General features: G+C 50.0%; 1 protein-coding gene across 2 annotated transcripts in view; it reads left to right on the top strand.

Annotated features, from left to right (window-relative positions):
• Positions 1-21,348, top strand: part of LOC126527084 (uncharacterized) — a 164,980-nt gene extending 143,632 nt beyond the window's left edge. For both annotated transcript variants that reach the window (XM_050174803.3, XM_050174801.3), the window contains exons 2-4: positions 12,567-12,636; positions 14,585-14,643; positions 18,253-21,348. In XM_050174803.3, the coding sequence (XP_050030760.1) occupies positions 12,612-12,636; positions 14,585-14,643; positions 18,253-20,130 (1,962 nt within the window). In that variant the 5' untranslated portion in view covers positions 12,567-12,611 and the 3' untranslated portion in view covers positions 20,131-21,348. The remainder of the gene's footprint in view (positions 1-12,566; positions 12,637-14,584; positions 14,644-18,252) is intronic.
• The last annotated feature ends 3,816 nt before the right edge of the window (positions 21,349-25,164 follow it).

The raw sequence follows: 25,164 nt of genomic DNA, 5'->3' as shown, positions 1-25,164 counted from the left end.
ATGCCAAGCTCCAGCAGTGCTTTATACATTCGCTACCGCCAGTAAGCTGCCACCTTAAGTACAGGGCTAATCAAAGACCAGCGGAAACGCTGGTTTAAATTCCAATTCGAAGCCACGTTGTCTTCGTTTTCGCGTCTTCATAGAAAGCATCTAGACACAGGTCCAGCAAAAGCCCTGCGTAATTAGCAACTAAGTAGTAGCAGGGTAGCAGCAAGTCCAATTCGATGTCGAATGAAAATCGCCGTTCCGACAGCTACAAAGTCTTTTCATTAGTATTAAACCATGTATCAGATCATCCTCCAGCAGTTGACGTAAGTAGGCTGAAGACAATGACGGTAGCATTAATCACAATATTACACGCACGTAAAGTGCCGTCAGGCCGTTGGTCCTTACCGAAAGAACATCGCCCTTTCCCGAGGTTCGCGATTCGCAGCGTACTCTTTTTTTCGCCGCCCATGAAGCAGCACTCAACTCTTCACAGGTCTCCACAGATTCTATCCTCACGCGCGCCGCGCCCGATGACAAAAGCGATAGCTGCGCTGCACGCAATTAATGATGACCCCGAGGCCCGCATACACGATCGCACGTCGCTTCCATGCCGCCTGTACCGGACGGGGCAAAAAAAAAAAAAAAAAAATATGATGAAGAAGAAGATTAACGGATCAAATAAAGCGAAACGATGCGGCAGACGCACGGCCCGGCAACACAAGGAACACGGAGAGGAGTCGCCTGGAAGGCTGACGGGTTGCCGGGGCCGGCGCGTGCCTCGTGCGGGACGTCTGGGATTATTGAAACAAGGCTACGCGCGCCGTTCGTCCGGCACGCAGAGCGCGCGCGTGCGCACGGCAGAGAGAGAGAGGGAGAGAGAGAGAGCAAAGCGCCGCGGTGCACCGCAAAAAAAGGAAAGGTAAATGTGTGCGAGTCATAACGAGTCAGTGCGTTCTAACGGCACTAACATACGGGGCAGAAAATTTTGAAGTTAACGACCAAGCTTGAAAAGGCGCTAACGACCACGAAACGAAGCAATATGTATGCCCTATCGAAAGAAAAGACCAATAATTAAATTAAATTCCAGGGTTTTACGCGCTAAAACCACCATATGATTATGAGCAATTTCGACCACTTGAGGTTCTTTAAGGCGCACCCAATGCACGGTACACGGCGCCTTCTGCTTTTCGCCCCCATCGAAATGCGGCCGCCGTGTGGCCGGGATTTGTTCCCGCGCCTTCGGGCTTAGCGGTGCAACGCCGTAGGCACTACGTCACCATGGCGGGTGCATCCAATATTCACACATGATCATATTTGAGGTTCCACATTAAACACGTACGTTCCCATTCACCATATGGTGCACGCCCCATGTGATGCACACATGAACATACGGGGGTCCCAAATAAAAACCCGCATGTTCCCGCGTATCATATGGAGCAAGTACCACACGATTACGCGAACGTATGCGGATCCTCTTTAAAAAACAAGGAGAAAAAAAAACACGTATGTCCGAATTGGTTTATTGGATATAAAGCGTGTTGGTTTTTCGATGGTGTTTCAGCTCAGTTCAAGTTAAACACGCATTAACTGAAGGCATTTATTGAAGACAACGGCGAGGAAGTGAATCATCGGAATGTGGAACCTATATTGCTGATGGAAGCGAGGCACATCTCCCATTTGAGTAACGCATGTGTCAGCCAAGCTTGTGTCGCCGCACACATGATGACGAATTGTCCTTCGTTGAAAGTGTTTTGTGAAGCTTTCGATGGCTGCTGTATTTTTTGAGGGACAATGTATGGTGATCGCAAGGTGTTTCAAGAAACTCGCGTATACGACGCGCGTACACACGTATAAAACGTTCAGGGCGATATCAGTGCATCTCGACGTTGGAGCCAACTACACTGCGCCGCAGACGCGGCCGCAAGGCCGAAGCGATTTCGGCGTCAAAGAAAGGCTACGTCTTTGTTCCCAGTTGCCCACTGCACACGCCGTTGTTTGTCTTATGACTGCGCCAAGCAACAAGGTCGTAGCTGCGGCGCGCGCAGCGGACGTGATACATATAAAAGGTTAAACCGCGTAATACACGACTAAACCTTCTTATCTCGTTTCCGGTGTACCAAAAGGTCTGTAGCGTTCGTAAAGCTACGAGACTCCCAGAGACTACAGTAAAGGCATGAGCATGCACAGACATGTTCGCCATTGTATTGTACATATACCTTAGAATATAACAAGCACCACAGATTCTTTCGAAGCTATTCTCTGCGACTTCTTTGTGCATCGCGTAAGGCTTTAAAAATAAAGAATAAATTCTAGTGTTTTAGTGCCAAAACCACGACATGATTATGAGGTACGCCGTTGTGGGCGGCGTCGGATTGACTTTGACTACCTGTGGTTCTTTAACGTGCACGCAAGTCTAAGTACACGGCGTTTTTACATTTCACCTTCATCGAAATACGGTCACCGCGATGAGGATCTAACCCGCGACGTCAAGCTTAACGGCGTGACGTCACGGTAACTGGGATAGTGCGGCGGGTGCATAATGTCGCAGCATTCCTGTGTCTTATACTCATTCTAAGTGAATCTGTCCCAATGCACCAGCAAATATTTAGCGTCCACTATTCCTTTGTAGAAGTGTGTAGCGCTGCCCCTTACTTCCTTCTTTTCTGGAAAACGAAGTAACACAACACAGATTGAGCGCACAATACGTCAGGCTAATACAGACGATACCCCAGGTCACCGTTCAAGCGAAATTATTCGATATCACCACTACCGCTGTTTTTTTTTTTTGTTTTTGTTTTTTTTTTGCACGCCGATTCAAAACGCCACGCTGACACCTACAAAACAAAGGACTATAGCGTGCAGGCTTTCGCATGTGGGCCATATATGCAGCCATTGTAACCATACACAAAAAGTGCTACATTGGCAAATTCCTGCCTGCTTTACAAGTATGCTTTACAAGCAGCATTCCAATTGGTGCCTTTTTGATAGCTTCCAAAACCCTGCGCGGTGTTATGGAGGCGAATTTCTTGAGCTGTCGGCACCGTTTCCGTCCCAGCAATTCTCCGCATAGCGGTCATACAAGGTCCGTCACCGTTGCACCTGGAACATCTCTGGTCGGTTACGCAATGACGGTGCGGTACGAGTAAAGACCCGCCCCAGCCAGGGCGTCCTTGCAAGCAGCGAGACCTCCGTTATGGAGTCCCTGCCAGGACGTGGGTGTCGGAGCACTTGTTCGCGTTCGCGCCCAAGTTCATAAATGTTTATCGCGGCGCCTTGAGCCCTTGAGCGCTGCGGAGACGACGCTCGCGCTTCCACGAAGGTGGTCGCGCAGGCTCCAACGCTAGGCAGAAGGCACGGATGCAGCCGCATTTGGACACCAAGGTGAACGATGACGATTAACCTTTGAGCGTGGCTGTTTCCGGCATATTGTTATTCTGTTCAGGGGAGCTTAGGCAGCAATTTCGGCTAGCAGGCCGCACAGCCTTTGACTCGGAAAGAAGCACGGAGCTGCTGGGTTTCCGCCCGTGCGTGCGATCCTGTACGGCGTGGTTTACAGGTTACATTTCAGTTTTTTTCTCGCTTAGCAACTAAAGCTTGATTGTTCCTTTTTTTTAAAAGCTTCCTGTCACAAGGGTTTGCTACGGTCTCATTGGCACAGGCTGAACGTTATTGTACTTTAATTATATTTTACATTACCGACATATACTGCGATCGTGCCACTGATACGAATTCAGGTTTTAAAAAAAGAATCTCCCAAAAGAGGTCGAGCGTGGAGGACGTTCTACGCATGACGATTAAACAAAAGATCCACAAAGAACAGCGTAAGTGCTTGAACAGCGTAAGTGCTTCGCCACTCGAATTAAGTTCAACGCCTCAAAGTCGCGGTTACCATAATTTCTCAAAGCAAAGCGGAGCGCTCTACGCGTTGTGATGGCACACGATTTTACTGAACTAAGCATAGAACGCGTGCGATAAATGTGTAGCCAGTGAGAGCAATGCACACTAACACGCAGGTGAATACACGTAACACGTGAACGGAGATTTCAGCACCTGGCAGCTACCACCAACTTACTCATTCGAACCTTTGTGCAATGCGATAGTGTATGGAAGCCCATCTAAAGAAAGACGAAACAGAGGATGCATTCATATTCAACGCAACTATAGCCACCAGAGAAAACCTCATCCCACTGCAGCATTATGCAAACTTGGCTAAGCGCTTCTAACTACATTTCCATCTAATTAACAACGCGCGGTGCGAATTCCGCGAACTGGCAAAAGTCGTACAATACACAGAACGCAGCTCTCCCACGCATGCCACTTTCACGGCAGTGACAGAGGCGGATCTGCACAGGTCTCCATGCGAAGCTCCATTTCTAGCCATAGCCGGGGAGTAGGGTATTGGCTTAAATAAAACACACCGGACACGTCTCTCGGTCAAGGACGCTCGCATTCGAGAGCACCGGGATGGCGAGGGCCACCCACGAACTTCGCGTTGCGAGACGCAGCAGCGATCGCTCGGTCAAAGTGCGCCTGCTGACGTCGTAATTCATTTCTAAACTCGCGTCCCGCCTCACTTTTTAGGCGTAGTTCTCTGTATCGCCAAGACGCGTGCTCAGTCATCCTTCTGGCGTTTGCCACCGCTTGCAGACGACGAAGGTGTTTCGCTCTGAGATACCGCTATATTCGCGCAAGCGTGTGCGGTTAAGAAAGAAAATTTCGAAAGAGAAAAGCAGGAAGAGAAGCGGCGCTAGCGAAAGCCGGCTTGCAGAGGGAGACGTGATTGTAATTCCGCATCGCGGGACGCTCGACCACGGAGAGTGGGGCGCCCTGAATTCTATGGGCGCAAGGCAAGAAGGAGCAAAAAAAAAAAATAGAAAGCAGACGACGGGCGTATTTGGCATGCAGACGACGACGACGCCCGGGCAGTGTACGTGTGCCGCTTCAGGTTTTCAGGATCTGCGGCGTGTGTGTATAGTGTGCTCCCGCTGAAACAGCGATTAATTTAGTCGCCATTTTTTATACCCTCTCGGAAGAAGAGGAAAAGTAAGTGATGCCGCAGCGTTCGTAAAGCGGCTGCGTTGGCGAAATCCAGCTAGAGTTTTGGCGAGCATGCGAGTGAGTGTGACGCAAGGACAGCTTGTTGCTGGTAGAATAGCTATCGCTGATTGAAGTGCTTAGTTTAGAGAATTGCGTCCCTCGAAAGTGGCGAAACTACCACTTCGAATTAACTTTCAGGTTGTGCGCCGAGTAGAGAGTAACCAAACCACGAAGCAACATTATTACGCGTACAAATTCAATCTATTCTGAAAAGTAAGCTTCACTGCTGCGCAAACGGGATAAGTGGTGTAGCGTGTCTCGGCATCCTTCAAAATTCGCTGACGAATCACAGTTAATCACCTCACAAAATGGTCTCGTGCCACTTTTTCTGACTTCATAAGAGAGTGATAAGGCTCAACGTTCCAACATTACCCTTGGGTTGACAATATAGTGGAGTTGTCCAGTGATTGTCCAGTAGCTCATACACGTGGCGAAGAGGACACACCATAGGCCAAGCTAGTTGCTTCAAAAGTGGGGAATTATGAGTGCGTTTCTAGATGGGGGAATTTTAAACCATATGCAGTTTCGTTGAAAGAACAAAAAGCCCCTGACTGTTGGCAAGCTGCAAGCCTAAGAAAGAAAGAAAGAAAGAGAAAAAGAAAGAAGAGCGATGGCAGTGAGCCAAATCAACAATAACCGCGTAAATGAGAAAGTAGAATTAAGTATTTTGTATATACGTCCCACAGGTGGCTTTTATTTGGTGAAATCGTGGCACAGGCACTGGCATAAGAGAAAATCCACACCGGAGCCGCAGCAGCGCAGCAAGAATGCCTTCTGAAATGTGCCCGTTAAAATATATATAAATGTAATTTATCGGATTTAAGGGCGTCCTGGTGGACACAAAACTCAGTCGAGAGCCCGAGATTGATTTTTTTTTTTTCACGCATCTTTCTTTAAGGGCACATAATATGAGCACGCAAGTGCTTTTGCGTTTTTTCTAGCGCTTTGTTGCTGAAACCAACCCGTGGCGCGCGGTTTCCCCTGGCGGTAGCTCAAGCTCCTTCGGCAGTAGTAGTCCGAACGGTAGTCCATGCAATTCTGCCCGCGGGCAGAGTTTACAAGCTCCTTTCAGCATGGCAAACGCTGGTGACAGCTTTCAGCACACGTCATACCGTACGTTTCACGGGCTTTACCATTATTTAATTAATAAAGTCGCCAGCAGACAACGAGTAAGCTTGGTGTTCTCCGCTCCTTGAAAACTCTAAAAACGGTGCAATGCAATGAAAAGTCGCAAACGCTCGCAATGTTCCACCAATCGCGAAACTAAATTCAGCACACGCACTTCTGGTGTCGTCTATGCGAAATATCTTTAAGGTGTGGAAATACAACATTGGACAAGCTGGGCACTGTTTTTGTGACGGAGCAAGACAGTCCAAGAACAATGTAAAAAAAATGGATATGGAAATTATTTAGCCGTTCAATGTAACAAATCGGCACGCATTCAGCCATTTATCACGTTTCTGGAAAATGCTAAACAAAGAAGAAGAAGAAAAAAAGAAAGTTAATGAAACGGTCCTGTTGTGCATGTTTACCGTCCTCGAACCATCACGCTGCTTCAATATACCACTACACAGTGCCACTGCCGTAAAAGAAAGTTAACAAAGCGACAGGAGTGGCGCAGAACTGATTACCAATTAACAGCTGCCTTTCGACAATGTGTCACTGGATATCCGCTTCCCATCAGCTGTGTGCCACTTTGTTTATCAGGGGAACGGACAGGCGTACTTGCGGTGTACACGCGTGCACGGGCAATTCAAAAATACCTGGACGAAATCGTCATCGAGCGACGCTAAGTGCCAGAATGGCGCCGAGGAATTCAGGCCCCCGGGGAATACAGGCGCGCAAACAAAGCCTCGTGCCCCTACTGCCTGACCCGGCTCAATAAGAACTCTTGTCTGGCGACAAAGCCGAGATTCTGCGCGCTTCTATAATTTCGCCGGCAGCAGCGTATACCGCGGGAAGAAAATGACGATTGAAAATCATATTTGTCACTGTCAGCTACCGTAAAGCAGAATAATCGAAGTGAATGGATAATATCACGACTATGACGTCGAACGAAAATGCAGTCCGAGCGTATACGGATTGATACAATGAGCCAAGAAACAAGTTCGGCTCCAACCGAAAACTTCCAACACACAAAAACTTTCGCGCAAAGATGCCGGGAGAGCAGACACGAAGGCTGCCCGAGAAGCAGTCAGCTGAAGAACAGCTCTATCGAAGCTCAAAGGCTCCTCAGGAGAGAACATCGTGGCGGTAGACGATTTCGGCAACGTCCAAGCCGACCCGAGCTTCTGCCAGAGAACGTGTTTCGCCGGCATCAACAAGTGTGTCAACCTCGCGCAGAAAGAAAAGCAACAGGCCGCGCGACATTCGATCAACCGGCGGAGTGCTAGTGAGAATGCATACATAGAGGAAGGGGGGAGGGGGGGGGGAAGCTTCGTACATGCACGACGTCCTGACCGGAATTCCTCAAGCTCGAATCGATTACGTCGTCTTCTTGACCGACGTTTTTTTTTTTTTTTTTTCTGTTTCTTCCCCGGTCTGCTGTCTCCAGCGCACTCAGAGAAGAACGCTCAATCTATCCACGCGTCTCGAAGTACGCCCGACTGAGGGAGGAAATTGAGACACCGGTTTCCCTTGAACTTATCTCGGCGCGACCATCTTCTCTTTGGCATGCTGACCTCTTCTCTGTCTGCTCGCGCACCCCATACGTGGCCTCGAGAGCGGAGCGGAGCGCCTCAGCGTATAGAGACTTCGCCTTGTCGCTGTAGAGACGCGTAATCGCTGTACAGACACGGCGAGAGCGAGGAGGCGTAGCCCGACGACGCGTCTCAGAAAGAGTGTCTGCGCGCTCGCGTCTTTTCGCAACATCGCTATGCAGTGCACACTGTGGCGTCCCAGTCGATTTCGCCACGCAGCCACAGGCCGTGTAAACCGAAATTAGAGGTCACTGGTTCGACTCCGGGGGAAGTAGAAGCGCCAGCGAAAGCCCGGTTTAGCGAAGCCCCAGCTTGCAAATATCGCGATATGACGAAGAAAAAAGAAAAGCGGGCGAGGAGAGAGGACATCTCATTCATCTTCATGGTAGTTCACGCGTTAAGTAAGGTAAGCAGCGGTTAACAAGAAAGTACTACACAAGTGACCAAAATATAAACAGAGTGTTTCAGCACAGGTGATTACAAACTGCAGCCTTGAACACTGTGGCATCTTGAATGGTGACGAGGGTGACGGGAAGGCGATTTCAGTCGCGGCTAGTGTTGAGGTTGAAGTATTCGTAATACAGATTAATTCTTGAAGCTCGAATGCCAACGTTGTGTCTAGGATCAACGTCCGGTGACACGTAAATAGGAATAATTAAAATTAATCGTTTCAAATCGTCGCATCACGTAACATATCTTGTGAAACATACATAAACGAGAAACGCGACGGAGACGGCTGCAGAGCTTAATTACTTCTCTACGCAATAAAATCTTCGATTTCGCAAATAAATGGCTTCTCCATAGAGATTTGTCGAAACAAAGGACAACGATTGTGCTTCGTCGGCGGCGATCTTCTTCAGTTCGCGCCACATGCACGGTCAAGAGATTCGCAAACGGGACGGGGCTACACGAGTGGCGAGTGATCACGACGGCGACCACGTAGAGAGGCGATATTCGAGATGGCACCCGTCCTGCGGTATACTTGCAGTGACCAAGAGAATACGCATCCCCAGCTACATAACGTCTCGACAACGGCGCGTGCAGGCAGTAGATTCTTATCTAAAGCCACAGCCGCTTGACAAGCAGATCCCGACAGCAGGAAACGCTTGATGAGTAATTGTTGTAGTTAAAATTAATCAATTAATCACTCAATGAAAATGTATTTCCCTTGTCAAAAAGGAGGGACCGCCGGGACTAAAGTTTAACATCTCAAAGCCGCTCTGAAGGATATCAAAAAAATCCACGGTGGATTGCGCCCGATAAAATTTGACCTCCTGTAGGCTTCTTAAACAAACACCGAAACCTAAGCGCGCATGGGTTTCTCGGTAGCCGCGGCAGGGATTCGACTTCGCAACCTCGTGCTCGACAGCGGAACGCCACGGCAACTGACCCACCGCGGCCGCATCGCACGTCCCCTCCTAAAGAAACGCGTAACGCCTATGATCCCCCAACGAGCGCTAATCATCAAGCATCGAGCGCCGGCCGGCGAGCCGGTCGGCGCTGGTGGCTTCCGTTCCACAGCACAAGCCTTCGCATTCCTGCAGGAAGCATACCGGGCCAAATCGGTGCGGGGGGAGGAGGTCAAGTGGAGGCTTCGAGAACGTCCGTTCCCTGAACAGACGCACGCGCTCGCACTGCAAAGGGGGGAAGAAAAACAAGAGGTCAAGATGGGCCTCCGAGCCGTGTTCTCCTGTTTGCCTCCCGCTGCGCCACAGCTCGGCTTCTTCCTATGGGCGCTACTAATTCATTGCGCCGTCGAGCAGAGAAAGTGGGCTTCCTCGCGAATATTTTGTCGGGCAGCGAGCTTTCCATGTGCACACTTCCCTCCCGACAAGCGAATCGAGCGCTGGCTTCATCTTTCTTTCTTTATTTCGTTCTTTCTTTTTCTTTTCAGTCTGTCGCACGTAGGAAGGTAAGCGTGCGGAAGTGATCAGTGAAGAGCAGATTAAAAAAGAAAAAGAAAAATGCGATCCGGAAGAACAGGAATGTACACACGGCTTACTCGTACACGCTCGTTTTCGAAGCCGCCGTCCTAAGTCACGTGCGTGCTCTTGCCACGTGGCGACCGATCGACTTGCGCGGGAAACGAATTGAAGACGCGCAGTGAATGAAAAAGAAAAAGAAAATCCCGGAGAGGCGACTGTGTCAGCAAGTAAACGTGGAGAAAATCGATTTTCCTGCTTGCTAGGCTGCACATTGTTCTTGTTGCTACTGCTGCCACGCCTGATTTGATCATTTATCCTCGTTGCTTTTTCCGTCTGTGTTCTGCGCCCTCCAAAAAAGTCAGTGGTCCGAGGGCTTCGTTCGGACGAAACCTTCCGGAAGCATCCGACCATTCACGTGCGACAGGCGTTTACAGCCACCTAAGTGTGAGAATGTTTGTGCATACGGGCGAACAACGTATATATGGTTAAAAGCTACGTTAGTGCAAGCATAAAAAAAAGAAAGAAAAAAGCTTACCAGCGCTTTCGCGCGCAATGTATCGTCAACGAAAGCTTCTCCAGATCTCTCGCTTCTCATGACCAGTAGTTTCCCACGCCATCGCAAGTATATACTATACTGCTATGAATAATAATCGCCGACTTCTGTCTGAGCCATCTTTTTCATCACACGGGAGAATACAAGTCTTGCAAAACTTACAGCCACGCGTATGTGTCGGTGAAAACGAATCGTAATTAAATGAACCCGATGGATAACGTCTATTTCAGCTCGTAACACCGCTGTGCCTCTGTGTTTTGTGTTGTGCGGTCACAGCTCCAGTAAAGGTACCAACGACTTACTGGACAATACTGTTACATGAAATAACGCCACACTCGGCGGTTTTTAAAGTCTGTTGTGACGAGGAGCAGCTGAAATAGGTAAGCCGTGTACACAAATAGCGAGAGTGTAACGAGGGCACCAATACCGCCTCTCGGGACAGTTCGTCTTCACTGCGGCGTTTTTTCTTGCCTGATGTGCCAACGCGATACAGCTACAGCTTCCTGACAGCATGCAACTGCAGCAGATTTGGTTGGACATCAAACATTAGACTCGTCTTTTGAGAGAGAGAGAGAGAGAGAGAGAGAGAGAGAGAGAGAAACGAGAAGGGAGAGGTAGGGGGGTTAACCAAGGATGTGCCTGCCCGGTTGGCACTCAATACACTTGGGGAGGGGAAAGGGGAAGAATAGATAAGACGGAGAGAGATGAAAAATAATAAAGAGCCAGTAATTCGTAGAATCAGTCGCAGAGGAATGTCCACTATCTCGAGCGCTCGTACAGCTCAGTAGCCTTCAAGAATTGCAGTAGGGATTTTGTGGCCTTTCTCATGCAAGGATGCATAGGCCATGGTCATAAGATTTTTTTTCCTCCGAGAGCACCCAATTATCTAACTGGCTGAGTTTAGCTCGTAGAGTACGTCGTACTCGTCTTTTGAAATACTCGTCTTTTGAAAAGCCGATAAGGTGCCGTTGCGGCATGCAGTTGCGCTAGCGTTAATCGGCACGGCATAACACAGGCGAAACCATCCGAGCGTCCCGGAATCTACGCTTACAAAGCAATCCTTAACCGCGCACATAAACGCAACCTTTAGGAGGCTCAGACCTCGTGGAAGCCGAACGCGACAATGGGCGAAAGCGCCACAGCAGCGCGTGTAATCTTATCGCGCCATCTTCGGCCTTCGTAATCCTCTTGGGACAACGCACTACTTCGCCTTCCTTTCTTTTAGGAGTCTACTGGCAAGCGAGCTCTCCTTCTTATTTTTTTTTTTTTTTTTACTTTCGCAACGCGGCACACAAAGGCTAACGAGGCAGATAAAGGAAACGTTCGGCAACTAGTGAAAGGGCCAAAGCCTCCTTGTGCCCGGAGGAGGCCCCGCGGGCCGCAGCTGCCTCGTCGTCGTTCGCGTGCCTCGACTCCCCGCGTTCGGAGCCCGCTATCAACAAATCAACGCTTGCGTAAGTGGTGCCGCTTCCCTGCAGCGGCGTTGAATGACGACTGCCGCCGAGGGCGCGCGCGCGCGCCGCACGCCAAGCCGCCCACAAGAACCAGCAACCGACAACGGTGTGACCTGTATAGCACGAGAGAAACCGTTGCATGCCTACTCGGCCCCTCCACTCCCCTTCCTTGTCTCTTCCTCCCTTTCGTCTTCGCAATACACACGTGCGAAAACGCCCGCCGCTGGCTGCCACGGGCTGCCAAGGTGTCTGCTGCAGCCTGACCCCGTACGCCCACCTTTAGTATAACGCGCCGCACTCAAGCCCCCCCTTGGGGTCAGGCCGGGGGCTTTGGGTCAGGCGGTGCGCCGAGCGAGTGAGTGTGCGTGCGTGGCTAGACGTTGCCCCCACGCAAGACGGCGACGGCGAGATGGCATGCGCATACCGACTGTGCTTTGCTCGCGGAGAGGAGATGAACCCTCGAAAGACGCCGTCATTGTCCTCCCGCGCTCTGCATCGGATGCCACTGCCGCGTGCACGGCAGGGCAAGGTTGACGCGTCGCCGACGGTGCCCTATGTGATGCCAGATGATGGGGTGACCCGGAAAGACGTACCGTGATTGTTAGTGGTTCTCGTGCCAGTGAAAGGGCTGCCTGATGGAGTGACAATCATTCTTCTGCCGCAAGGCCGAATGAACAGCCGAACGGCGGAAGAAACAAACTAAAAGATGTGCGGGGTTCGGGGCCCTTTATTAAACGATCGCGACCTACGCGGCTCTGGTTCCGTTCGAAGCGCATTGTAAGGGCAGTATGAACAATGCGCCATTGTAACGCTCACGCGAACTTCTTGTTTCTTCTTTTTGCCACAACAGGAGTCAAAGTCCAAGACCTGCTGACGTGAGGGCGGGCTAGGAAACATGGCTACCTCAAAACTGGTCACGGGTGAGTTAAGTTCGTTTCTTGAAACCTGTCTTTCACTGCTATGACAGCGAAGTCCTTCTTCGAATTCTCGCTGTCTGTTTGCTTGTGTTCGGTAGTATACAATATTATGCTCGCGCCATTTTCCATCGAGGGCATATGACGCTCATGGGACGCCCCGTGACACTAGCAGCAACGGCACGTTTCTGCTTCAGAAGGAAATAACAAGCTGCATGCAACAACACCGCTAACAACTTTCGGTTGGCTCATTCGACCTCATTGACGGGAGGATGTGACTCACGCACACGTCGGCAAACAAAAAAAAATAAAACGATGCGGCTACATTCGCACGCGCCCACGCTGAAGACAGCGTCCCCCATTCCAACACTGTGATGCACTGAGTAGTAGGGCAGCTGTAACTTCAGGAAAAGGACAGGGAGAGGGGTATGCGCACGACTAATTCCCCGAGACCGCATTCTGGAGCCCTTGTAGAGCACCCACCACAGCCACTCGGCGGCTGCAGATACTCGCTGACAGCTATGTCGTGGGTTTGATTCCAGATTAGCGACGTCTACATTCCGATAGCGCCAGAACAGAAAAGTGCTCATTTACCAAACGTTGTGTTGTTCTTTTAGTTGTTGTCAGGTCTAATAACTGGAGACGAAGACGAAAATAGGTTACATCATAGCCGGCTATTCCAAGAAGCAGTTAACAATACTGAGCTAGCTCTTTTCCCATGGAAGACGCACACACGCATCACACACACTCAAGCATAGTAGAACCAAGTAAACGAGAAATCTGCAGAGTACAATCAGCCTCTTTATATTGCTTTCATAGATGACGAAAAGGCATTTGATAGAGTAGAGATAGCAGCAGTCATAGAGGCTTTACATAATCAAGGAGTACAGGACGCTTACGCAAATATCTTGGAAAACCTCTACAGAGATTCCACAGCTACCTTAGTTATCCACAAGTAGGAATATAACTATAAAGAAAGGGGTCAGACAAGGAGACACAATCACTCCAATGCTATTCCCTGCGCGCTTAGAAGTATTCAAGCTATTAAACTGGGAAGGCTTCGGAGTGAGGATCAGCGGCGAATATCTCAGCAGCCTTCGGTTTGCAGATGACATTGTCCTGTTCAGCAACACTGGGGACGAGTTACAACTGATCGATGACCTTAACAGACATAGTGTAAGAGTGGTGTTGAAAATTATTATGGAGAGGACAAAGATAATGATCAATAGCCGGGCAAGGGAACAAGAGTTCAGGATCGCCAGTCAGCCTGTAGAAACTGTGAAGGAGTACGTTTACCTATAGGTCACTTACTCACAGGGGACTCTGATCATGACAAGGAAATTTACAGAAGAATAAAAATGGGTTGAAGCGCATACGGCAGACATTGTCAGCTCCTGACTGGAAGCTTCCCATTATCATTGAAAAGAAATATCTACAATCAGTGCATTTTACCGGTGCTAACATATGGGGCAGAAACTTGGAGACTGCCAAGCTTGAGAACAAGTTAAAGACCACGCAAAGAGCGAACGAACGAAGAATGTTAGGCGTAACGTTAAGGGACAGAAAAAGAGCGCTGTGGATCAGAGAGCAAACAAGGATAGCCGATATTCTAACTGACATTAAGAGAGGGAAAAAATGGAGCTGGGAAGGTCATGTAATGCGTAGGTTAGATAACCGGTGGACCATTAGGGTTACAGAATTGGTGCCAGGAGAAGGGAATCGCAGTCGAGGAAGGCAGAAGACTAGGTGGGACGATAAAATTAGGAAATTCGCAGGTGCTAGTTGGAATCGGTTGGCGCAGGGCAGGTATAACTAAAGATCGCAGGGTAGGGTCTTCGTCCTGGCAGTGGACATAAAATAGGCTGATGATGATGACGAAGCCTCCCAAGTCTAGGCACTCGTCGGTTTCATTTAATATAAATATATATATACATATATTTTTCCTTTGATGCAGGGCTGCTAGCCTTGGCTTCCCTGCTGGCCTTGGCCACCGCGGACTTCGTCCATGATCGGGTAAGACAACTTGGGCGCGAAGAGTTCTCAGTGCCTATATATGCCTTGTTTACATCAGCAGTAGGTCGTTAACTTCCATCTGCAGTATACTGTTGCAGCTCTACATCGTACGCATGTGCATAGGAGAAGAGGGGCTCGCCTGACTAACCGCTTAATCAAAGTGGAGCACATTGTTTTTATAACATTTCCGCTTAGTGACGCTTATCTTCGACCACTCCGGATAAAAAACACGGCCCGCATTCACGAAAACCTTCTTACGCTAAAAGTTCTTCGTAAGATCGGATGCCAGCCAATCCTAATGCTAGACACATCATTAACGAAGGCGGACTAAAAAGAAAAGATTATTTCTATTTAGTGCAACACTGTCGTGGACAATGACTATAAACAACATTTTCTCTCAATGCACAGAAACTCTATTTGACTTATCACGACGGATAAGACAGGGCAGATCACCATTACCATATTGTTATTACATGGAGACACCAGGACAGATGGGTACAAGGGGTGCAAACACCGAACCGAGCCATGCGACAGTGTCAACACAGTTCGACGCGCAGGCGCGTCACTGCGCGACGTCACAGCTAGCAGCATTAAACAGGCGCCCGCGCTTTTTGCATTCGGTCCATTACACGTGCGCGAGCAGAAGAGGCGCCAGGCCGCGTGACGCTTCCTTGACGCTTCCTTGAAGCCAACGTCTCCTTCTGACTTCGGGTATATATTCGCTCCGTTACTTCGACACACCTCGCTACCGCCCCTTCCTCCGCTCCCGCGTGTTTAACTGTTTTGCAAGTCGGATGTTCCAATAAACTAGGACGCAGCTTGCAATACGCGGACCCTTTCGCGACGCTTTCGTTTTGACCCACTATGCGCGCCTGCTACAGGCTCAAAGATCGCGCACTTACAGCAGCGTCTTCGTCATCACGCCCTCGACGCCTTCTGACGCCGGTGGCAGCCGAATTACCATTCGTCCCATTAAATTACTGAACGATTCGCTCTCGAGCTTACAGTCTGGTGACCTGTGGGAACCCAATTATATTGAAGCTGCAGTATGACGTCACATGCATCGCTATATTAAGAAGGAAAACAGACGAACGAGTGACAAATAGCGAATCGCGTTTATTAAACATTTCTTTTTTAATTTTTCCCATTACTTTCCTCATTTTGCTTCTGGTTTTATTGTTTAGCCGTTCTAAATTTCAGTCCTGGTAATTTGGAGTGGTACGTCAGGCATTAGGCTATATGGTAACCGCTCTAGCTCTCGTTAAGGTCTCCTCTGCAGTTAGAGCGAAGCTAACGTTGGACATCGTTCACGCCGGTGCTGATCGAGAGACAGCGCGTCCAGAAATTCGTGCGGTAATTTGCGTGCACACTTTTCACACTCGCTTATCTCTACACATTCTTTTTCTATTATTTCTTGGGTGTTCGTTTGTTTTGCTGATTGTGGTTCTACGGGACAGACACAGAGGGAGCAGTAGGAACATACGCCGGCAATCTCGCCAAGGCAAGCGCGCGAGCGGGACCTCATGCACCACAACGCGTTTCGAGCAGTCCACGGCGCTCCCCTTTTACACCGCAGGTAAAGAAATAAAAAAGAAAAGAAAAACGCCACGAGGCGTCAAACGCATTCATGTCAAAATCCACTATGTTATTGCCGAAACACATATAAGCCTAAGGGCTTCCGCCTTCCTCGCATTCATTCGTCAACCCCCTCTACACCCCCGCGAGACAAACACAGCGGCCGTTCAACCAAGCGAGAGACGTTAAATAAACATAGCCGGCCGCGCGGTCGGATAATGCGTGGAGCCCCGCACGTGGCGACGGTAATCATGCGCCCCAGGTCCCACTGGCGGCGGCTGTTGTACAGCGCGGGATGTTTAATCCAGAGCACGTCCGCGTACTTGCCACGACAACTACTTTCTTCAACCGCGAACCTTGTCCCAGCGGTCGCAAGCGATCGTTGAACGACAAAGAATGTAGGAAAGTGCTTAAGATAAAAAAGGCGATTACGAAGACGTAATCGATTTCAAAACGACGTTGCGACGCAAAACTGGAGCGATACGTGGCACGTAGAAACCGAGCTCCCGTTGCGTAAGAACACTCAGGTTGAGCAGCCGCTACCTCCGCAGAGGAAATCATTGCCGCGAAGCTCGCAGTGCAAATTCTGCCGCTCGTGCGCGCTTCGAGAGGCAGCGCTACGCGGAAGCGTAAAAGAAAAAGAAAAGAATAAGACACGCTCGCTGCGGCTTCGTGGGGCGGAAGGGTAATAATCCCCATAACTGGTATACACGGCTGCACTGCGAATAAACGAAACCTGTTACGAGGCTGGTTTGTGCCCGGTTGATGCAACTCGACGGTGACGCAATGAGAACAGATGAGCGGACGATATAGTTTCCGCCTTGTACACTTGTTTGCCACGACTCGCGACTGCGCAGCAGACATGAAATTGCAACGATGACTGCCTCGCGTGCAGTGCTTAAGAAACGCGGAATAAGATCGAGGAAGAACGTTCTGAATTGAAAATCGCGCACTGACGCGTCTTCGAATGCACTCCCGACGGCTCGTGGAAAGGACGCTTAGGAAGGCTGGCGGCGTGAATTTGCAGTCCTTGCGAAAATATTGGAAGTCGCTTTCCAACTGACAAGGTCTGAGATCTGTTGCACGGCTTTTCTGTGGCCCGGCCTGTGTCCGTTAAACTCGTCATGGCGCTAAGCGGCGAAGGACAGTGAACACTGCACCTCTCAATCTGGGTGTCCGGGAAAACAAAATACACTACGGTGGTAGGACTATTGAAAGGGCAATACATTGTCGTCCACTCAAGAACAGCATGAAGTTGTAGCTTCGTGCTAATCATAGGCAAATGACATTTGTCTCTTGTGTAACTTCGTAAACCTTTCGGGCTCCCGCATAACCGATTTGACAGTCGTACGAGTACCCATGAGTACTGGTGAGTCACAAGCACTCATGGGCCGTGTGGCCGTTCATGTCCATGTGACATGAGAGACCACAAAATGTTTGAAACTTTTGACGAAGACAGAACGTTGCTAGATGACAAGCTGCATTTTTTTTCCTTACTGAATAAACCACGCCGACGCCACTGGAATCACCAGATAAAGGAATAAAAACAACGCTAAACTCTGAAGACACAAAGCACTGCAGCCATTGCTTAAACCTGTGTGGCCAAGCATATCCTGCACCATCGAATGGATGCATGTTCTTGCAGTTCTGGTCAACTGCTATTAAGTGTAGCAGACACAGCATCGAGACTTTTACCAAACAATCTAATGCAACGAATTCCATTTTGTATGGAAACTTGCATTTGAGCTCAGTTCTAGAAACGGAGTAGCGAAAACACGTAAAAAGAGAACGTAGTACTAAACCAACGAGGGTGCCACATTTTCGACTGTCACTGCTGAGATGGAAGGCAAGAAATGTGCGGTCCTCCGGTGTTCGTCACGAGCCGTAACTTTTAGAACTGCATCGGCGGCTCTTGTTTTCTCAGAAAAATTGAATCCCAGAACCCGTACATTACGAAAAAACGCTATCAATCGCATGTTCGTGCTCAGCTTTCATTTCCTTTTATTCACTTACCCCTTTCATTTTTTCACGCAGCCCATGCACCGGATCCGGCGGCAGTCGCCGTCGATCAACGTGCACGAGATCCCCAAGACGAGTTTCAGCTGCGCCGACAAGCAAGCGGGAGAGTACTACGCTGACCCGGAGGTGCAGTGCCAGGTATACCACATCTGCGTGCCGGGCGTCACTGGCAAGCTGGCCAAGATGTCGTTCGTCTGCCCTAACGGCACCATATTCAGCCAGTCGTCGCGCGTGTGCTCGCCCTACGACCGCGTCTACTGCGCCCTGGCCGAGCGCTTCTACGAGAACGTGATGGGCGAAATCGACACGGACAAGGAGTACTACCATAGCCTGCGCGTCGACGCCCCCGTCTTCAACGCCATCGTGCCGCCGCACGACCAGAACCGCCAAGACAAGCGGAGGCGGCCCGTAAGGCCCGTCGTCGAGTACGACGACGACGTCGACTACGACGCCACCACGGCACCGCCACCTCCCCCCACTTCCACGCAAAGGCGCCGCACGCAGCAGCAGTCCACCCAGTCAAGCGCCAGGAGGTTCCAGCCCTCGCAGAGGTCGCAGTTCAGCCGCGGCGGAAGCAGAACCCAGAGCACAACCAACGCCCCAACGACGACCACGACCACAACCCAGAGGCCTCCGGCTCCCGCCTTCAGGCCGTCGCCGTTCAGGACCCCCGTGAATCGCGGTCCGCCGCAGAGCTTCACCCAGCCGCCGACCCAGACGAACCCGACCTTCGGAACCGTGGCGCCGGCCGTCGTCCAGCCGAACCCGTTCTCGCAGCCGCCAGTGAGGGCCTCTTTCGTTCCGGCCGCCATTATCCCAGCTAACCCTGTGAGCGGAGGAGGCACCCCACCCGTCGCTCCTCCGCCGATCCCCGGCAACGCCGTCGCCTCCGGAGCTGTAGTCCAGCAAACGGCACCGCCGACCCTGCCACCGCAGCAGCAGAACCTGGGATCCGCGTTCAGACTTCCTCAGCGCCCGCACCTCAGAAGGCCCGGTGCCAGTCTTCCCACGACTACCACGACCCCGCCACCATCGACGGCCGAGTACGAGTACTACGACTACGAGGAAGAAGCTAAGACGGCTGCTCCCAGGTCCAAGCGTGCCGCCGCTGTTCCCGTGAAATTCGTCCTGCCGCCAAACAGGCACGCCGCGGTGGCGCAGACCAGCTTCAGCTGCCAGGACAAGGTGGCCGGCGGAGTGTACGCCGACCCGGAGACCGACTGCCAGCTCTTCCACATCTGCGTGCCCGTTGGCAAGGGCAAGCTGCTGGACTACGGCCTGCTCTGCGACGAAGGGACCGCCTTCAACCAGGAGACCGGCACGTGCGACGAGCGCGACAGCTTCTCGTGTGCGCGCAGCCTGCAGTTCACGCGCACCGACAAGACCAAGAAGTTCCTGGCCGACAAGAAGCCCTGGGCGTACCCAAAGTTCAACAAGAGGATCGTGCGTGACGTCACAGCCCAGGAAGAGGTAGAGAGCCGCTCCGCGGAGGTCAGGGAACACGGGGAGGAGGAGGGTCTTCTCGTAGCCGCCGTCGAGCTGCCCGTGACGTCGTTTAGTTGCGAGGGCAGGACGGTGGGCGGCTACTACGCCGACGTCGAGACCGGCTGCCGCATGTTTCACATCTGCGCACAGACGGACATGCGCTTCCTGTGCACCAACGGCACCGTATTCGACCAGAAGGCGCTCGTCTGCAAGAACGAGGACGAGGTGCGCTGCGAGGACTCGCCCAAGCACTACGTGAACGGACTGACGCGGTTCTTGGAGCGCGAAAAGCTGAGGCCAGAGGAAGACGCCCGAGAGCAGAGGCGCGCCGACGCGTACGAGATCACGAAGGTCAAGAGCAAGTACCCCAAGAAGGTCGGTGACTACAAACTGCGCAGGTATCTGTAAAGCGCGCGCGCGCACGAGAGGCGGTGACCACGACGAAGCGCCCGCCGTCGCTCGTCCCCTTCTCTCTTTTGCCTTGCAGCGATCGAGCGCAGTCATGTCGTCCACAGGCTTCGGGGCATTCTACGAAGAGACCTCTTCTCTCGCAGCACTCCGAGCTACGCCGCTCATTTCCGAGGACTGAGGCTTATATTGTGGAAGGATACCGTGACAACTAGTCGGCTATACGCTGCAGGAAGCATTTTATAGTATAAGTCAGCGAGGCCATGGAACGTGTCTTCTGTGCATTTTCTGACGCCACCTCGTCAGCGTGGTTGATCGCAATATGTGTGCACTTAATTTTGGTGCAATGCGGCAACCAAGATGTTTCCACGACTGAAATCCGTTTCGATAGGTGCCACAACGGTAGCCAACGAAACAAAATATATTTAGTCCATGAATGAAGCGCGATGCTAGCGCTGCGCAAAATTCACGTCACGACGCCGAGAATACGCCGGAAATGCGCTGGAAATATGCTCCGGGTGGTTATCGCTTTAACAGTGCAATATGTCTATGAATAGACATGAGTGTAATTTGGGGAAGACTGCGACGTAAAAGAAGTGTGCAGTGTAACGACGGCCAGTGCCGTGCGCCCGTGGGAACGCTGCAGTCTTGAGTTCACCGCGCAATGTAACGTATAGCTGACTGGTCGCCACGTTGTAATTCTCAATAAAGCACCCGCCGGACCATGGACACGGTGCAAGACAAAGTGCGCCACACGACAGGAAAATGAGTATCTCCACGAACGGCCATTCGTTCTTCGTACTCCGTCCTGCTTCCTGTCCAAGCCGCCCGCGCACCGTCCTCGAAGATGAACGTGCACTAGGTAGCAGCAATTGATTCACCGCTCTGTCCGACGGCGTACCTACATGGAGTGCTGTCACGTGTACACCAGGCGCCGCCACCGCGGTAGAGTCGTTGTTCTGGATTCGGCACAAGGCCGCGCAAAAAAAGTTTCCAGGCCTCGGAACTTTCTCCGGGATACGATGCCATACAAAGCCTACCAGCTTCAAACACGCATTTACAGTGACGTCACACGACAAGGGTCTGGGTCCGGACTTGGGGCACGTCAAGTGCATTCTGCACACATCGTTCCGCTTTCACCAATACTCTGTTTGTTCTGTTCGTGTCGCGCGTTATACGTTTATTTTTTTATGTACAATAAAGAAAAAAGAGGAGACACCCGGCATGTTATCTGCTTGTCACGCCAGCAAGGAAGCCTGACCCCAAGATGAGAGATTGCTCAAGACGAGATGCATGCACTGTCACTAAAACCAACAGAAGATAACTTTAGCACTTATAGACATTGCGAATAGAGGCCATCGACTATGTCACGCTGCATGCGCCATTTTTCGTCGGCTGATCGAAGCTGTGCAGCAAGGGGTCGAGTTGATGCTTAAAACAGTGAGTGCTTTCAACAGTGAATAAATAGTTCAAGTGTTCGGCCAGAGCGAGACAGTTACGAATTCAGCGAAAGTATAGATGCCCCCTTCCCCAACCACCGCAATAAAAACACTACGTTACTCAGTGCCCAACAAACCAATACCTAAAAGGAACCGGCCTGTTTTCAAGACAACGCAAAGATGAGAAACACTCTACACTGCGGGAAAATGTCGATGAACCTTTTAGAGAGAGCTTTAGCCATGGCGAATTGCCGTATGGAAGCCGTAATACGGAAGCCTAAGTTCGCAGCAGCTGCAAGGCAGCGAATTACTGTGTTGCCCCCTGCGGGCAGATGAGTTTCCGTATATGTTACAACGGCATGGTTGAAAATGAGCGTGAAAATTACCGCGTGACGGAAATGCGGATGCCGGCGGAGTTTTAGTTCATGGCTAGGAACCCGGTTTCATAGTGAGAGCCTACCAGGCCGCTAATACCACTGACCATCCTTACAGAATGAAAAGCGTTACAGAACAGTCCCACCCCATGTCCGCGAATTGACAAGCTTTATATTATGTCCTGCGCTGGCTTCTAGCTGAGGCTTTTTTAAATGAAAGGGTGGTGGCGCCACCGTCGCCTTCATCGGAATGAGCGGCCCCGCGCGCCGGCCGTAGACGCTTGCAGCGTCCGTCGGAGAACTTACCCTTGCTGCATGGAGCTTTGACAGGTGTTTCAGTCTGCTGCATACAGCTTTAATACTCGGTGGCGGAAACAGTAATCTTATTCCCCACCGACCTGCAGCGAATAAAATGCAGGAAGAGCAGCGTAAACGATGCAAACGATGCAGCTCGACTCAGCCAGTGGGCGCTGCCAAAGCCACCGAAGCTTCAGGCTAAGGCGATGTCAGCGTCGCCGCAATTTCAGCGTTTTTTGCATCACCCTCGGTGCTTGCCAAGGCGTCCGCTGGACCCACTCCCCCATTCAGTACACTCAAATTTTAATGCACTTAAAAGCTGTATAGCATACAACACAAAAACAAGAAAGGAATACGAAGAATCTTGGATCAACTGATGACTTCGTTAGAGTATCGTGAAAAACTCGAAGCAGCGCACGCTTAAACATTAAGCTTTTTATGACATATAGTAGTTCCGTCAGATCACATGGTCTAGCAACCGGACGAAGCATATTTTGTAAGAGGAGTTTATGGCTCTCGAGACGAACCGTTGTGATCACTGATCGTGAGGCAAGAACTTTCACGTCCCACAAAAAGGGAGTAGTACAACTGTGCGTTCCCCACGTGTTTATATGCTACGAATACTAAGAGAAATTCTGGTGCCAGTGGTCCGCATGCGCCGCTAGTGTGCCTATAATGAACCAGCATGAGAGTGATAGGCAATACAAAATGATTATGATGAATATGACACGTGCCCACAATAGGGGCAGTACATACATTTCCCTGAAATTCGTCCTTCTCACTTCGGAAAAGCTTTTGCAGTGCCAGTACTGAAGTTCCCTTTTCATCGAAGATTCGTCGTGTGCCAATAGCTGGTCTTATTTATCCTCTAATTTACATTCTAGCATTCTCTGGAATAATTAATTATTTGTTGGGCTACTTTAAGTATGTCAAGATATGCCGAGAAAGAATGACCACTACGCTAATGAAAACCAAACTCTTGGCTTTCGGGATCTCAAAGACGCAGAAGCTGCTCAGGCGCGGAAATTTCAAGATTTACGTTCTCCGTGCGTCCCTTCGTCAACAGACGGACTGAAGTTTGAGTCCACTTAGAATGTGCTAAAGCTGAACATGTCTTCTTCGCATGTTTTGTCCGAGCCAATGGCAAAACCAATTAGCTTGAACTCAGCGCAAGTTTCGAACACCTGCACTGCCAATGCAATATTAACGCTAAGCGCCTAATTTCAGGATTATTATTATTATTTTATTATTATTATTATTATTATTATTATTATTATTATTATTATTATTATTATTATCGATGCTTGGACGAGTTGGTGATTTCGTGATCTCTCTTAAAGCGCACACAAGGATGAGACAAAAGAAATGGCTATAGCACGCGCACACATAATTTGCCATCCTTTGTGTCTAGTCCTCGCGTGCGCCGTGCGTAGTAGATCACCATGATGATGACGTCAAAGATTGTGACCATCGTGATTGCGGCGTATATCCGCTAAGAGGTAGTGGCCAAGAATTGGGCGGCGTAAGGCAAAATGTATTGTTAAAAACACAAAGCTCGATAAATGAAATCCATAAGAAAACGAAGGATTTGATTGAGCGCCCTGCCACGGATAAAATATCTTATGCGTTTGAATTAAAAAGAATAAGCAGAACTAAAATATGGTGGAGGTAAGGCAAAGGAAACGAATAAAGCAATGATGATTAAATTTAAATAATATAGTCGGCGGCGGTAACAAAGGAAGTTTTCTATGGCAAATCATACTTTCCTGTAAGTGTGCCACAGCATGGATGTTCCAAAAGATTGAAACAGTGAAACGGGAACATTGAAGGGCAAGACAACTAGTGGAACTGACCGTCCTGCTCCTCAGAAAGAAAAAAAAAGCGACAATTCAGTAAAAATGACCAGTTGATTCGATTTTGCTGCAAAACAAATGACTGGAAGGAGCGCGAGATCAGGCCTATGCATTTGAAACCAGTGATTTATACGGCGTTCAAGCACTGTGGGCGAAACCAAACCAGCAGCAGGAACGCAGAACAAAACTACTGCGATGTAACGACACGTCGCGGCGAGGAAATGAATGAACCACTGTAGGCTTCCTATGATGGCGGCGAGGTGGCAGCAGCAGATGGTGACCTTTTGAAGCTTCGCGGCCCGATGCGCTGACAGACATTCCCCGCTGGGCTGTATGTGCAGGTAATACGAACGGAAGGGGACTGTGGAAATATGTTATACTTATCAGAAGTTAGTTGGCACAGATGTGATAGACAGTGCTCAAAATCTGCTATTCCTTGTACGCCCAAATATCCACAGCGCAAAATCATAAATTAAGCAGCATTAAAACCAAATGGTGGACACAAAAAGAGACACTCATGGTACTTGCGCAGTACAGTGTTCTTGTAAGCACTTTTATGCTATTAAGTAATTGACGCTGGCCTGGCAAGAGCCTTATATTCTTGCTGCTTGCTGCGCTATATTGTTATACGAAGGACAAAAAAGAGAGAAACACATGTGTGCCACACACATTGCGCACATGTGTGTCTGTCTCTTTCTTGTCCTTCGCGTAACAATACAGAGCAGCAAGCAAAAAAATGTCGTACCAAATAGACCCAGTAGAAGCTTTATTGTCTTATATTCGTTCCGCAATGACTGATGTGCGTTAGTAAGCTTCACCGCAACACAGACGTGCATTGCGGTGAAGAAATTTGCACAAATTTTGTATTACGGAAAAGCACTGCCCTCCCCCCACCCCCCCCCACCCCCCCCACCCCAGAATGAACCGCCATGCAGTGAAGCATACTAAGATTATTATTATTATTATTCGATATGAAAACACACATACATAAAGGAGAGAGGGACAGAATAATCTGCAGGGAGCAGGCTGGCAACTGCCACCACAAGGGGGAGATATGACAACGGAAAGAGG

This window comes from Dermacentor andersoni, chromosome 9, assembly GCF_023375885.2.
Source record: "Dermacentor andersoni chromosome 9, qqDerAnde1_hic_scaffold, whole genome shotgun sequence".
NCBI lineage: Eukaryota > Metazoa > Arthropoda > Arachnida > Ixodida > Ixodidae > Dermacentor > Dermacentor andersoni.
This window is presented reverse-complemented; position numbering and strand designations above follow the sequence as displayed.